Below are 15000 nucleotides of genomic sequence, written 5' to 3' on the forward strand. Positions count from 1 at the left end.
TCGCTCTCGCTCCCTCTCTCTCTCTCTTTATTTAACTCTCGCTCTCTCTCTCTCTTTATTTAACTCTCGCTCTCGCTCCCTCTCTCTCTCTCTTTATTTAACTCTCGCTCTCTTTCTCTCTCTCCCTTACCCATCTGCTCCCTTCATCTGTCTCAGCGTTGTATTTTTCATATCTCTATTTCTATTAAGTGTTCCCTCAGCTCTCTATTTTTACCACATGAGTCTGCAGGCCCACAGAAAGAACACACACACTCACACACACACGCGCACACACACACACACACACACACACACACACACACACACACACACACACACACACACACACACACACACACACACACACACACACCCTGGGTTCTTCTCTTAGAACTCACGTTAATCGTATTACTATTATTGTTCCTTTAAGTTTATATATATTATATATAAATGTATATATGTCCTGTATCAAAAACTACCTGACCTCACTTCCCCACGTATGAATATAAGTATGAATTAAATGACTCCAGTGTGATGACATGTTTTACCTTCAAACACTGTAAACTGTTCTGTTTTTTTTAGATATCCTTATTTATTAAACCGACCAAGAGATAAATATGCATTTTAAAGTATTTATTGACAAATATCAATGTATTTACTTAGTAAATAAAATTTAAAAAAACACACCCAGCACTCATTTAGAGTATGAGAAAAACTAGCATGAGGTAAATGAAATGATAGGTAATTTAAACCTGACTAATGGCACTCTTGAGCAACCATACAAACTCTCATATGATACTTATCTAGTTGGTCATCAAAACACCTTGAGACTATTTAAACTGAAGAAATAACCAGATATCACTAGTTCACTTTAAGTGCTTAAATCTGTTAGAACACATTAATACACTCTACACAACAATAACAACAGCCGGCATTAAAATAAACAAAACCCCGTTGCAGGCCTGAATTGAGTTTGATGCAATGTATGAACATTGACGGCACGCTGTACTCACTCACCCACGTCGAACAGTCAGTTCAACGTTAATCCAGAAAAAACAATAAAGAAGAAGAAAGGTCCGAACCCGGAAGTTCAGCCACGCTGCTCCACTCTCCGTCAGTGGAGGAAGAAAAGTCCGCAGGTCATCTCAGCGGCCATGAAGCAATGTCACCAGCCGCTCTCAGCCGTGGCAATGAAGACCAGTCCAGGAACAAAACAGAAAGGCAAAGCAGGAGGGAAACAGCGGGTCTGTTGCTAAGCGACGGCGGAATTAGCATTCGAGCTAACAAGCTAGTAGCCGAGGAGGTTACAGTTAGCTTTCAAACAAACATATACTAAATAAAGCTGGTAGCTGTTTAGCACCTTACTAACATTCACTTTATCCAACACTCAGTTATTTAGCTCATGGCTAGTCAGATAGCTCACGTTCACTCCGCTTCTCTTCTGTCCCGCCCCTCGACCAATCAGAGTTAAAGAAACGTGATGTGTCTCTAAATTGACCCATTAGAGGAAGGTAACAAGTTGCGGGACGTACATTTCAAACAAACTATGACAACATTACTTTCTTAAAGTGACTTCTTTTGTAGTAACTGTGGGGTTTCTACTTCTTTGTATAGTTTAACTTTAGTTTACTTGAGTTTAACTCTGGGATTTATCCCCGCGTTACAAACGTGTCTGCCTCTTTTCCTGAACTAATCCCTAAAGATGATTTAAACATTAAATGTGAGGTGTGTTCATCCTGCCTGTGTCTGAAGAGACAGAATGAGCAGCTGGTTGATTGAGCTGTCAAATGAAAACAACAATCTCAGCCTGATGATTAAAAATCAACAACTTTAAGCTTCCTCCGGTTGTAGGAAGGAGTAGCTGTTCCTAAAAGTCGATTAAATATCGTGTAAACGTAAAAGTACCTGAATGCACCTTTAAGGCTTCAGTCTGGATTTTACCTGAGACTCTGTCCCGCGTGGAAATGTTTCATAGATTAATAAATACTCACTTTACTCCTGTTGTTGTTTAGTTGTTGTTTAGTTGTTGTTTAGTTGTTGTTTAGATGTTGTTGTTTAGTTGTTGTTTAGAGGTTGTTGTTTAGTTGTTGTTGTTTAGTTGTTGTTGTTGTTTAGATGTTGTTGTTTAGTTGTTGTTGTTTAGTTGTTGTTTAGATGTTGTTGTTTAGTTGTTGTTTAGTTTTTGGTATTTAGTTGTTTAGTTGTTGTTTAGTTGTTGTTACTTGTTGTTTAGTTGTTGGTTGTTGTTCAGTTGTTGTTTAGTTGTTGTTTAGTTGTTGTTTAGTTGTTGTTTAGTTGTTATTGTTTAGTTGTTGTTGATTAGTTGTTGTTGTTGTTTAGTTGTTGTTGTTTAGTTGTTGTTTAGATGTTGTTGTTTAGTTGTTGTTGATTAGTTGTTGTTGTTTAGTTGTTGTTTAGATGTTGTTGTTTAGTTGTTGTTGTTTAGATGTTGTTGTTTAGTTGTTGTTGTTTAGTTGTTGTTTAGTTGTTGTTGTTGTTGTTTAGTTGTTGTTGTTGTTGTTTAGATGTTGTTGTTTAGTTGTTGTTGTTTAGTTGTTGTTTAGATGTTGTTGTTTAGTTGTTGTTTAGTTTTTGTTATTTAATTGTTTAGTTGTTGTTACTTGTTGTTTAGTTGTTGGTTGTTGTTCAGTTGTTGTTTAGTTGTTGTTTAGATGTTGTTGTTTAGTTGTTGTTGTTTAGTTGTTGTTTAGAGGTTGTTGTTTAGTTGTTGTTGTTTAGTTGTTGTTGTTGTTTAGTTGTTGTTGTTGTTGTTTAGTTGTTGTTTAGATGTTGTTTAGTTGTTGTTTAGATGTTGTTGTTTAGTTTTTGTTATTTAGTTGTTTAGTTGTTGTTTAGTTGTTGTTACTTGTTGTTTAGTTGTTGGTTGTTGTTCAGTTGTTGTTTAGTTGTTGTTTAGTTGTTGTTTAGATGTTGTTGTTTAGTTGTTGTTGATTAGTTGTTGTTGTTGTTGTTTAGTTGTTGTTGTTTAGTTGTTGTTTGGATGTTGTTGTTTAGTTGTTGTTTAGTTGTTGTTGTTTAGTTGTTGTTTAGTTGTTGTTTAGATGTTATTGTTTAGTTGTTGTTGATTAGTTGTTGTTGTTGTTTAGTTGTTGTTTAGATGTTGTTGTTTAGTTGTTGTTGTTTAGATGTTGTTGTTTAGTTGTTGTTGTTTAGTTGTTGTTGTTGTTGTTGTTTAGATGTTGCTGTTTAGATGTTGTTTAGATGTTGTTTAGTTGTTGTTGTTTAGTTGTTGTTTAGTTGTTGTTTAGTTTTTGTTATTTAGTTGTTTAGTTGTTGTTACTTGTTGTTTAGTTGTTGGTTGTTGTTCAGTTGTTGTTTAGTTGTTGTTGTTTAGTTGTTGTTTAGTTGTTGTTGTTTAGTTGTTGTTTAGTTGTTGTTGTTTAGTTGTTGTTAGTTATTGTTAGTTGTTGTTTAGTTATTTAGTTGTTGTTGTTGACGGTTCTACTCCTCCAGTTGGAGTTAAATGGAAGCTGGCAGATTGCAGTGATGACTGTGACCACGACAGATTGTCCCATATGATTCATCAGCACAATCTACGTCCATGCTGCTGTGTGTGTGTGTGTGTGTGTGTGTGTGTGTGTGTGTGTGTGTGTGTGTGTGTGTGTGTGTGTGTGTGTGTGTTCATAAATGTGTGTGGGTGGGTACATACTGTGTGTGTTTTCTTCCTTTGTGCGTGGGTGCACAACTCTGTGTGTATCAGTTTGTCATGTAGGTGGAAGTTAAGGTGTGTGTGTGTGTGTGTGTGTGTGTGTGTGTGTGTGTGTGTGTGTGTGTGTGTGTGTGTGTGTGTGTGTGTGTGTGTGTGTGTGTATATAGTAACACGGGGATGTTCTGCTCTGACTCATTTCAGCCGCTTTCTCATGGAGACGACCAAAACCTCATTTCAGTTCTGTTGATCAGACCGGCACAGCCAGGTAACATAGTGTGTGTGTGTGTGTGTGTGTGTGTGTGTGTGTGTGTGTGTGTGTTGTCTCACACAGACTACCCTCACGGTATCAGACTGACGACAGCGAACCCTGGAGGAGAGAGAAAGGTTCTGATCGTGTTCACGGCGCCAAGTCAGCAGGACCGAGCTCGCTTCACCTCCGACCTCCGAGAGAGCATCGCTGAGGTCCAGGACATGGAGAAGTACAGGGTGGAGTGTAAGTGAGGGGGGGGGGACATGGAGAAGTACAGGGTGGAGTGTAAGTGAGGGGGGGACATGGAGAAGTACAGGGTGGAGTGTAAGTGAGGGGGGGGGGACATGGAGAAGTACAGGGTGGAGTGTAAGTGAGGGGGGGGGGACATGGAGAAGTACAGGGTGGAGTGTAAGTGAGGGGGGGGACATGGAGAAGTACAGGGTGGAGTGTAAGTGAGGGGGGGACATGGAGAAGTACAGGGTGGAGTGTAAGTGAGGGGGGGGGGGGACATGGAGAAGTACAGGGTGGAGTGTAAGTGTGGGGGGGGGACATGGAGAAGTACAGGGTGGAGTGTAAGTGTGGGGGGGGACATGGAGAAGTACAGGGTGGAGTGTAAGTGTGGGGGGGGACATGGAGAAGTACAGGGTGGAGTGGAGTGTAAGTGTGGGGGGGGGACATGGAGAAGTACAGGGTGGAGTGTAAGTGTGGGGGGGGGACATGGAGAAGTACAGGGTGGAGTGTAAGTGAGGGGGGGGGGACATGGAGAAGTACAGGGTGGAGTGTAAGTGAGGGGGGGGGGACATGGAGAAGTACAGGGTGGAGTGTAAGTGAGGGGGGGGGGACATGGAGAAGTACAGGGTGGAGTGTAAGTGAGGGGGGGGGGACATGGAGAAGTACAGGGTGGAGTGTAAGTGAGGGGGGGGGGACATGGAGAAGTACAGGGTGGAGTGTAAGTGAGGGGGGGGGGACATGGAGAAGTACAGGGTGGAGTGTAAGTGTGGGGGGGGGGACATGGAGAAGTACAGGGTGGAGTGTAAGTGTGTGGGGGGGGGGGACATGGAGAAGTACAGAGTGGAGTGTAAGTGAGGGGGGGGGACATGGAGAAGTACAGAGTGGAGTGTAAGTGAGGGGGGGGGACATGGAGAAGTACAGAGTGGAGTGTAAGTGAGGGGGGGGGACATGGAGAAGTACAGAGTGGAGTGTAAGTGAGGGGGGGGGACATGGAGAAGTACAGGGTGGAGTGTAAGTGTGGGGGGGGGGACATGGAGAAGTACAGAGTGGAGTGTAAGTGAGGGGGGGGACATGGAGAAGTACAGGGTGGAGTGTAAGTGTGGGGGGGGGACATGGAGAAGTACAGGGTGGAGTGTAAGTGAGGGGGGGGACATGGAGAAGTACAGGGTGGAGTGTAAGTGAGGGGGGGGGGACATGGAGAAGTACAGGGTGGAGTGTAAGTGAGGGGGGGGGGACATGGAGAAGTACAGGGTGGAGTGTAAGTGAGGGGGGGGGGACATGGAGAAGTACAGAGTGGAGTGTAAGTGAGGGGGGGGACATGGAGAAGTACAGGGTGGAGTGTAAGTGAGGGGGGGGGGACATGGAGAAGTACAGGGTGGAGTGTAAGTGAGGGGGGGGGGGACATGGAGAAGTACAGGGTGGAGTGTAAGTGAGGGGGGGGGGGACATGGAGAAGTACAGGGTGGAGTGTAAGTGAGGGGGGGACATGGAGAAGTACAGGGTGGAGTGTAAGTGAGGGGGGGGGGACATGGAGAAGTACAGGGTGGAGTGTAAGTGAGGGGGGGACATGGAGAAGTACAGGGTGGAGTGTAAGTGAGGGGGGGGGGACATGGAGAAGTACAGGGTGGAGTGTAAGTGAGGGGGGGGGGGGACATGGAGAAGTACAGGGTGGAGTGTAAGTGAGGGGGGGGACATGGAGAAGTACAGGGTGGAGTGTAAGTGAGGGGGGGACATGGAGAAGTACAGGGTGGAGTGTAGTGAGGGGGGGGGGGGACATGGAGAAGTACAGGGTGGAGTGTAAGTGTGGGGGGGGGACATGGAGAAGTACAGGGTGGAGTGTAAGTGTGGGGGGGGACATGGAGAAGTACAGGGTGGAGTGTAAGTGTGGGGGGGGGACATGGAGAAGTACAGGGTGGAGTGTAAGTGAGGGGGGGGGGACATGGAGAAGTACAGGGTGGAGTGTAAGTGAGGGGGGGGACATGGAGAAGTACAGGGTGGAGTGTAAGTGAGGGGGGGGGGACATGGAGAAGTACAGGGTGGAGTGTAAGTGAGGGGGGGGGACATGGAGAAGTACAGGGTGGAGTGTAAGTGAGGGGGGGGGGGACATGGAGAAGTACAGGGTGGAGTGTAAGTGAGGGGGGGGGGACATGGAGAAGTACAGGGTGGAGTGTAAGTGTGGGGGGGGGGACATGGAGAAGTACAGGGTGGAGTGTAAGTGTGTGGGGGGGGGGGGACATGAGAAGTACAGAGTGGAGTGTAAGTGAGGGGGGGGGACATGGAGAAGTACAGAGTGGAGTGTAAGTGAGGGGGGGGGACATGGAGAAGTACAGAGTGGAGTGTAAGTGAGGGGGGGGGACATGGAGAAGTACAGAGTGGAGTGTAAGTGAGGGGGGGGGACATGGAGAAGTACAGGGTGGAGTGTAAGTGAGGGGGGGGGGACATGGAGAAGTACAGGGTGGAGTGTAAGTGAGGGGGGGGGACATGGAGAAGTACAGGGTGGAGTGTAAGTGAGGGGGGGGGGGGACATGGAGAAGTACAGGGTGGAGTGTAAGTGTGGGGGGGGGACATGGAGAAGTACAGGGTGGAGTGTAAGTGTGGGGGGGGACATGGAGAAGTACAGAGTGGAGTGTAAGTGAGGGGGGGACATGGAGAAGTACAGGGTGGAGTGTAAGTGAGGGGGGGGACATGGAGAAGTACAGGGTGGAGTGTAAGTGTGGGGGGGGGGACATGGAGAAGTACAGAGTGGAGTGTAAGTGAGGGGGGGGACATGGAGAAGTACAGGGTGGAGTGTAAGTGTGGGGGGGGGGACATGGAGAAGTACAGGGTGGAGTGTAAGTGAGGGGGGGGACATGGAGAAGTACAGGGTGGAGTGTAAGTGTGGGGGGGGGGACATGGAGAAGTACAGGGTGGAGTGTAAGTGTGAGGGGGGGGACATGGAGAAGTACAGGGTGGAGTGTAAGTGTGGGGGGGGGGACATGGAGAAGTACAGGGTGGAGTGTAAGTGAGGGGGGGGGACATGGAGAAGTACAGGGTGGAGTGTAAGTGTGGGGGGGGGACATGGAGAAGTACAGGGTGGAGTGTAAGTGAGGGGGGGGACATGGAGAAGTACAGGGTGGAGTGTAAGTGAGGGGGGGGGGACATGGAGAAGTACAGGGTGGAGTGTAAGTGAGGGGGGGGACATGGAGAAGTACAGGGTGGAGTGTAAGTGAGGGGGGGGGACATGGAGAAGTACAGGGTGGAGTGTAAGTGAGGGGGGGGACATGGAGAAGTACAGGGTGGAGTGTAAGTGAGGGGGGGGGGACATGGAGAAGTACAGGGTGGAATGTAAGTGAGGGGGGGGGGACATGGAGAAGTACAGGGTGGAGTGTAAGTGTGGGGGGGGGGGGGGGGGGGGGGGGAGTAAGGACTCCAGATGAACGTGGTCTAAAAGGGGGAGGAGCTAACAGCACTATGTATGTCCGTCTTTTCTCTCCTCCAGCCGAGCTGGAGAAACAGAAAGGTGTGATGCGTCCCGGTGTGTTGACAGGGGGAGGACCAGGAGGAGGGGTGGCGCAGGGGGGCATGGCCAACACCGGCCCCATGAAGGGCGAGGTGGTGAACGGCATTCTGGGTAGACCGAGCCTGGATGACACTTACGCCTCTGTGGACGGACTCAAACGCACAGCACTCAGCTCCTCACTGCGAGACCTCTCAGAAACAGGTGAGGTCATCAGAGGTCATCGGAGGTCATTTGAGGTACAGTTGCACGCTCCGAGTGTGTACCCCCCCATTACACCTTCTCTGTGATTGGCTGAGACGAGAGCGAGAGTCTGAAAACAGACAAACTGTGACTCACTAACTCGGAGCCTCTGAAAGATTACTGAAATCTAAAATGGTAAAATAAAGAAAAGGGATGGAAGTCATGTTCAGACCTGTGATAGTTTGTCTCCCCCTGCTGGACAGATACAAATAGTACAACATGAATAAAGTGTGTTTGGAGTTCTTATTAGACATGTTGATAAATGTCAGTTTGCATTCTGCCCTTATATCTTAATATGACCTGTAGTCATCAGGTGACAATAACAATAATAACAATAATAATAATGACAATAATAATAATAATAATAATAATAATTTATACTTTATTTATCTCATGAGGGGAAATTCAGTTTTACACTCAGTTTAATGAACATGCTACACAAACATAGTCTGAAATACACACACACATGCACAAACAGGATCCTATGGACATGTATTAATATCTGGACTTGGTCTGTGCTGGGACTTGAATTGGCAACCCTCAGATTCCCAACCCTACAGACTGAGCTCCTGCCCCCCCAGTAGATGAACCCTAACAACTCAAATAAAGACAAATCACAAATAAGCATGTATGACTGACTGTAAATAAGTAAGGTGAACATAAGGTGACAATCCTGATCCTGTTTAAATCCTGCCGCCTACACAGACCTGGGCCTGGTCCTGGTCTGTGTAGGCGGCAGCAGGTCAGGGACCCCGGTCCTGGTCTGTGTAGGCGGCAGCAGGTCAGGGACCCCGGTCCTGGTCTGAGCAGGGCTCTGAAGACCCGCCCTGATGTCTCTGTTTGCTTCTGATTTGGTAAAATAACTTTTTGTGGTTTGTTTTTTCTTGACGATGGAGTTTTAACCCTGCCTCATTCTGATTGGGTAACAGGGAAGCGAGGTCGTAGGAACAGTGTGGGGTCATTGGACAGTACCATTGAAGTAAGTTTGTTGGGGGGGGGGGCTTAAAGCCACATCCCCCCAGCATGCCGCCGCAGCATGTCAATCACACGTCTGACTGCATGCTTTGATTACAGCTTTGATTTCTCTGTGACCTCCTTCTTCTTCTTCTCCTCCTTCTTCTCCTTCTTCTCCTTCTTCTTTTTTTTTCTTTTCTTTTTTCTTTTTATTTTACAGGGACATTGCATATTAATAAACATTTCTGTAAATATGCCAGAGCTAGCCAAAAGGCTAATTTTCATCTGTTGTCCCTGGCCAGATTTTATAAAAAGCTCCCTAAAAAAAAAAAAAATTCAAACATTGCTAAAAGCTACAAAAACAAGTATTGGTAAAAGCACGTATCCAATAACCTACTAAAGTAACTGTAACGTGCACACAACAAGACAACATGTAACACAATATACAATAAACACGTAGAAATTACAAATTACACAAGGCCACATAAAAAACATCGAGTGAGCTATACCTGAAGCTCACCTCAACAGACAACAACACGCAGGCCACAGTCATTTAAAAAACAGGACACATTCATCAACAACCAGACACAAGGGGGCAGCAGCGAGCGGAACAGGTTTAGTGCTGGCAGATGTGGTTATCAAACAGCCAGTGTTTCAGATGTGAACTAAATGAACGATATGTGTTGCTCTCTCTGATAACTGTTGGGATGTTGTTCCATTCACGTGAGGCTGGAACAGAAAAGGCAGACTGACTAAAAACACACTTCCTTAGAGGAATAATGCAATCATCTCTTGAGACACCCCTCCTGAAGTGATGTGTGTTTGTTCATATGCTTACAAACTCTCTGAGTGGGGGAGGGGCCAAACCATGTGAGATTTTATAAAGGAGCATTTTTGTGTTTAATCATGTTCTCCCAGCTCAGGAGGTTGTATTTTCTGAGGATTGAACAGTGGTGGAATTGCTTTGGTTTTTTGTCTAAAACTTTTATTGTCTGTTTATACAAAGACTGTAGTGGTTTTAATGTGGTGTGACTTGCCTGAGACCAGCTTGTCAAACAGTAGGTCATATATGAAAAAATCATTGAATGCATGTACATGTTGGCTGCTTCAGTAGACATGGAGTTTCTGATAAATCTGAAGTTGGCAAGGTTAAATTTAATTTGTTTACAGACTTTTTTTACATGTGCTTTAAAGTTCAGGTTAGAGTCAAGTATAATGCCAAGGTATTTGAATTCTTTTACAATCTGTAGTTTTTCTCCTGACACAAGTATATCTGGATCTGATATCTGGTTTGAGTCATTTATTTTAGTGAAGAATATACCAACAGTTTTAGACACGTTAAGTTGGAGACAGTACTGATTAAGCTATTTTTGTTAGTTTTGAAGCAACTTCTGCTTTTGTTAAACCATGCACATACAAAACTGTATCGTCAGCATACAGTTCTTCTTCTTCTTTTTTTTCTTCCCCTCACTCCTCTGATGGTATTTCATCCTTCTCAACATGTAAACTACCAAATCTTCTTCTGCAGTGTTTCTGCATGATGTAATCTTGAAGTTCTTCTTTAGTCTGTTGCATTAGATTAAAAACCATTAGAGCTCCATGTGTTGTTGACAGGGATGTGATTGGATGTTTAGAAATGTGTCTTCTCATTTGTCCTCTCTTTGTTCTTTTGTCCGCTGTCTCCTCGTCCCCCCCCCCTCAGGGTTCCATCATTAGCAGCCCCCGGCCTCACCAGCAGCGCCCCCTGCCTGCTGGAGGTCTCTACAGCCCTATGATGGTCCCTTCCTCTCCAGCAGCTTACCGGCCACACCGCCCTACTCAGAGCCCCGGTACAGGGGTGGGGGGTGGGCCGGGGCTCTGTCACAACCAGGGGGGGGTCGCGCCCTCCCCACTCGTGAGCGTGGGAGGGGTTGGGGGAGGAGGCGTGATGGTGGTTGGGGGAGGAGCGACTGGCAGCAACCGGCTGGGGAACTTCTTCGGCAGCCGGAGAGGGAAAGTTCCTGGTCCCCTGACGATGACGTCCCCGACTCCACAGGGTCCTCCGAGTCCCCTGATGATATCATCACCCCCCCATTACCCCGCCCCCGCGCCGCCCATCGCCCACCCATCCTCCCCTTCCCCATGCCCCTCCCCATCGCCCAACCTCGCTCAGTTGGACTCGGGAGGAGTTGGAGGGGGAGGAAGTTCGGTAGGGGGGCCGTCCAAGCTCCAGGCATTGCACGCTCAGTATTGCCACGGCAACAGTGGAGGAGGAGGAGTCAATGTTACTGGGCACCAGCAGCAGCAGACTCCGCCACCGCCTTACCACCACCATCATCGTTACCACGTGCAGAGCGTCCCGCAGCATCACGCCCTTTCGCACAGGTTCTCAGCCCCGCGGCGGCAGGGTCCGCCCGGCTGCGCTCCCTCTCATACCCAGAGGATGCAACATGGCGGCGCCCAGCACCCCCGCTACAACATGGCGTCGGGTTTCATCACGCCACCGCCGCTCTCCCCACACTCCCCCATCACTCCCACTACCCCGCACGGACTCTACCACTCGCATCCGGGGGTGGGGCGGCCGGGTGGAGGCGGCAAACTCCCGCTGACCATCTCGCACTCCACGCCCCATCCGCACGCTCACACACACTCTCACAACCACGCCGTGCACACACACTCCCCACTCAGCCCCTCCCCCTCCGCCTCCCAATCCACCCACTTCATCTTTGCCACCCCGCCGCCTCAGACGCCCTCAGCACGCCTCGTCACCCAGACGCCGCCGCAGCCCTACAACCCCCAGTACCCTCCCCTCTCTGCTATCCCCCCTCCCCCTCCGCATTCCCCCTTGCCCCCCCCCTCGGCTGGCCCGCTCTCCCTGCACCCAGGAGGAAGTCAAGGGGCGGGTCCAAAATCGAAGCCTGTCAGCCGGATCAGCACGGTGGTGTGAGGAGGCCGAAGATGAGGGCGATTGTCCGTTACCCTGCAACGAGCCACCGGGGGGCGGTAGTGGTGAGAGGGGGCAGGAGGGGAGGCAAGAGGGGGGGAGGGGCGATGCAGATGTATCACAATGGCCACCTGGTGAGGAGGAAAGCTCTGAGAGCGGGGAAAAGGAAATTACTCAGCCTGTGTTATTTTCACATCCACTTCCCGGGAAAGTAGAACGATTCTCTCACTGTTAGCGTCTGAGGGGCGACCAAGAACATCAACCACCACTGAAACACATCTCACACGCGCTTCAGAGGAGGACTCAGGAAGACATGTTTGTAGTTCTTCACTGACAGGAGGTGTTCAGGGTTAGGTCAGTTTCTATGTTGGACTAATGAGCCGGGGACCAGAAGTGAATGAACTGTGCCTCAGAAGGGTTTAGCGCCCTATGCTAACACTTGATGTGACAGTTGGAGTTTTTTTTAAGAAGAACGAGGAGTCCTTTTTTTCCAAAAATCACACTCGTCTTGCACCACTTTGTTTTGGGCACAAAAAGCACTTGTACCGTTGTTTCGGCTGCTGACCAGCCACGAGTTGTTCCTGACGAGCTGAAGTGGTTAGCGTTGATATGGTGCGGTCTCGGTGTCTGACACAGGCTTGCATGACCTGTGCTAATGCTAATGAGTGTCAGTGTGTCTATGCAGGGGGCGGGATCTGTTGTTTCTTAAAGTCCAGCATTTATTCGACCATTGAAAGTGCATTAGTTACCTTCAACATGGACAGTAAACTGTTTTTAAACTTAAAATAAGCCATCATAACAAATAAACAAACTACAGGTGTGTTTACCTTTAGTGTTTGTGGATTACAGGGTTTCAACAGAGGGGGGATGGTTGACGTTTTAAAGTTTATTGTGATGTGGGAATGGATGAAGTACAAACCATCCTACAGGTGTCCAGGTGTATCTGAAAGATCAAATATGTCGACTGTACCTGATGCCCCGTTTCGTACGTGACCCCGGTCGTTGCCAGGAATGGAGATTAAGCTGAAAGGTGCCAAACAGGGTGCATTCTGGGAAACAGAGTCTTTAGTTTTCTCAGCTTGTGATGAAGCTACAGTAGATGTTCCTACAGGGTTATTCATGGGAACGTGAAGGGATCTGGGTGGGAAATCAGAAACAAAACGGCTTTATTAAAAATGACCACGTGTGGACGTCTTTGCACATATCTAACCCTAACCTGAGACAACATGGAGAACATTTTGGTTTTAGGACATGGTATTCGCTTTGATCAGATCATCGGTTCACTTTTGATTATTTTAAGTTTTGATGTTTCATTTTAATCGATAGTTTAAGAAAGTAATCATGAGATATATAAAGGCTTCGGATTAGATTTGACCTCCTCTGAAAGGTGGATACAAACAGCGCCCCCTGCTCCCCCTCCCTTAAAGAGCCTCTGGGACCTTTCACCTTTCACCTTTATATTTTTAACCATTTAAACACATCGTAAACCCATTAGTGTTTTTTAAATAACGGCCACATGAACAAAGTCAACTTCAACATTTCAACATAAATCATTTGATCATGTTCTTTCAAACTGCAAACTGAATGACCAATGACACAGCTGCATCTCCACAGACTGTAGACAGAATCCATCCATCATCATCTCTAAACTAAAGAAGCCATCTTTTATTTCTACTCACTGCGACCACACTGCTGATTCTGTTAGCATCTTAGTGTGTTAGCACCGAGCTAACACACTAAGATGTAAATCCTGTGAGAAACTGCGCCCGTCCTGGAGAATACTGCACCAGACGCCACCGCTGAAAACCTCATACTAAAGTTACTTTGATATCCTGTCAGGACATTTAGGTTTAAGGTTATAATTTAAAAGTTTATTTCTGCAGTAATTAAAATATTCTTTCCTTTTGACGTTGAAAACTCTGAAAGCGCAGCGTGCATGTGTTAAAAAATGTCTATAAAAAGTTGTTGAGTGGCTGCAGTCTTCATGAGTGTTTGGCTCCTGAAAAATAATTTCCCACCCAGTTCTGAGCATGATGTTCTCTCTCTGTAGGACATGACTTTAAACATTTCCTTTTAGCTTGGGAGGGGTCAAAGCTGAATCCAGCTTTCACATCTTCTGGTGTAAAAACAGAAAGAAAAGGTGCCTTCAGACCGAGCGGGGACTAATGTAAAGAGATCATAATGTTGGAGAAAGACCACCTGGAAATCTGATTTATTTTCATCAGTGACATTTTGATTGATTGTATCCATTCAGAAAATCTCCTCATGTTTTAAATCTGACTGAAGGACTGAGCCCCTCGTCATCCTCATCGTCCAACCACGACTCAAAGCTGGACCTAAACACACCCTGAAGGACTCGCCAGCATCAAACCAGACTGGATTGCAGAATTACCCCCAACACATTATTTTGCTCTTGTTCCCTTGTTGACCATATCAGTATCAAAGTGTATTTTCTTGCTTTCTTTATGTCGTCACAATCACAGGATGTCGAGGATGGGTGGTAGAAAGTTCTTCGACCATTTGAAATATTTTACCAGCTGTTTGTACTTTTTCACTCCACATCAACCTCTCAGTGCTGGCTGTCAGAGCTACTGGTTTATTCAGCCTCATATATTTACCAGCGTCTAACTGGTGGATGATGGGAAAGTTTCCTCTGAATGCAAACATTAAGACACATTTTTAGGTTCCCTTTGATTACGTGAATGCGCCTACTGTAGATATTAACTGTACAGTGTGTTCTATCTTCAATGGGGCCAGCAGCATTGATCTGTGATAAGGTTCACAACTGCTTGAATTAACTAAATTGTATGCTCTAAACACCAAAAGTTAATCAGGGTTCTTCAGGCTTTTTTAGCACCTTAGGGCTCCTCGTCAGAAAAACAATAAAAACTCCTTCAGTGTTCTTTTGTAGAAGCCCTTTGTGGAAACACCGTCATGACTTGAAATCATTGGCCGGAGTTCCTCAGGGAACCACCTCGGGTCCCCTTTTGTTTTCAATCTGAAGAACCCCTTTGACTTTTTAGAGTGTGCTTCTGATATTCTTATCAATATTGTTGTGTGACAAGCTTCTACTAACATTACGTACTCCTTGGGCTGTTTTGTACTTTTAGCATTTTTATTTTTGTTCTGTGCTTTCGAGTGTGAGATGATTTATTATGTTCTCTTTCTGATTTGGGCATCTTATCGAAGTTCTGAAACCCTTTTCATTTTTAACATGTTAACAACAGAACTGAGATTTTTCTGTGACTAACATAC

The 15000-nt window shown here is 46.6% G+C and overlaps 1 protein-coding gene across 1 annotated transcript in view; it reads left to right on the plus strand.

The window, feature by feature from the left end:
- LOC109978878 (IQ motif and SEC7 domain-containing protein 1-like) overlaps window positions 1-15000 on the plus strand; it is a 40854-nt gene that overhangs the window by 24457 nt on the left and 1397 nt on the right. Inside the window, exons 13-16 of the mRNA XM_065961171.1 lie at window positions 3981-4142; window positions 7608-7829; window positions 8798-8847; window positions 10525-15000. The exon at window positions 10525-15000 is cut by the window's right edge and continues 1397 nt beyond it. Coding sequence (XP_065817243.1) covers window positions 3981-4142; window positions 7608-7829; window positions 8798-8847; window positions 10525-11748 — 1658 coding nt within the window. The 3' untranslated portion in view covers window positions 11749-15000. The remainder of the gene's footprint in view (window positions 1-3980; window positions 4143-7607; window positions 7830-8797; window positions 8848-10524) is intronic.

The sequence above is a fragment of the Labrus bergylta genome, chromosome 12, assembly GCF_963930695.1.
Source record: "Labrus bergylta chromosome 12, fLabBer1.1, whole genome shotgun sequence".
Classification (NCBI taxonomy): domain Eukaryota; kingdom Metazoa; phylum Chordata; class Actinopteri; order Labriformes; family Labridae; genus Labrus; species Labrus bergylta.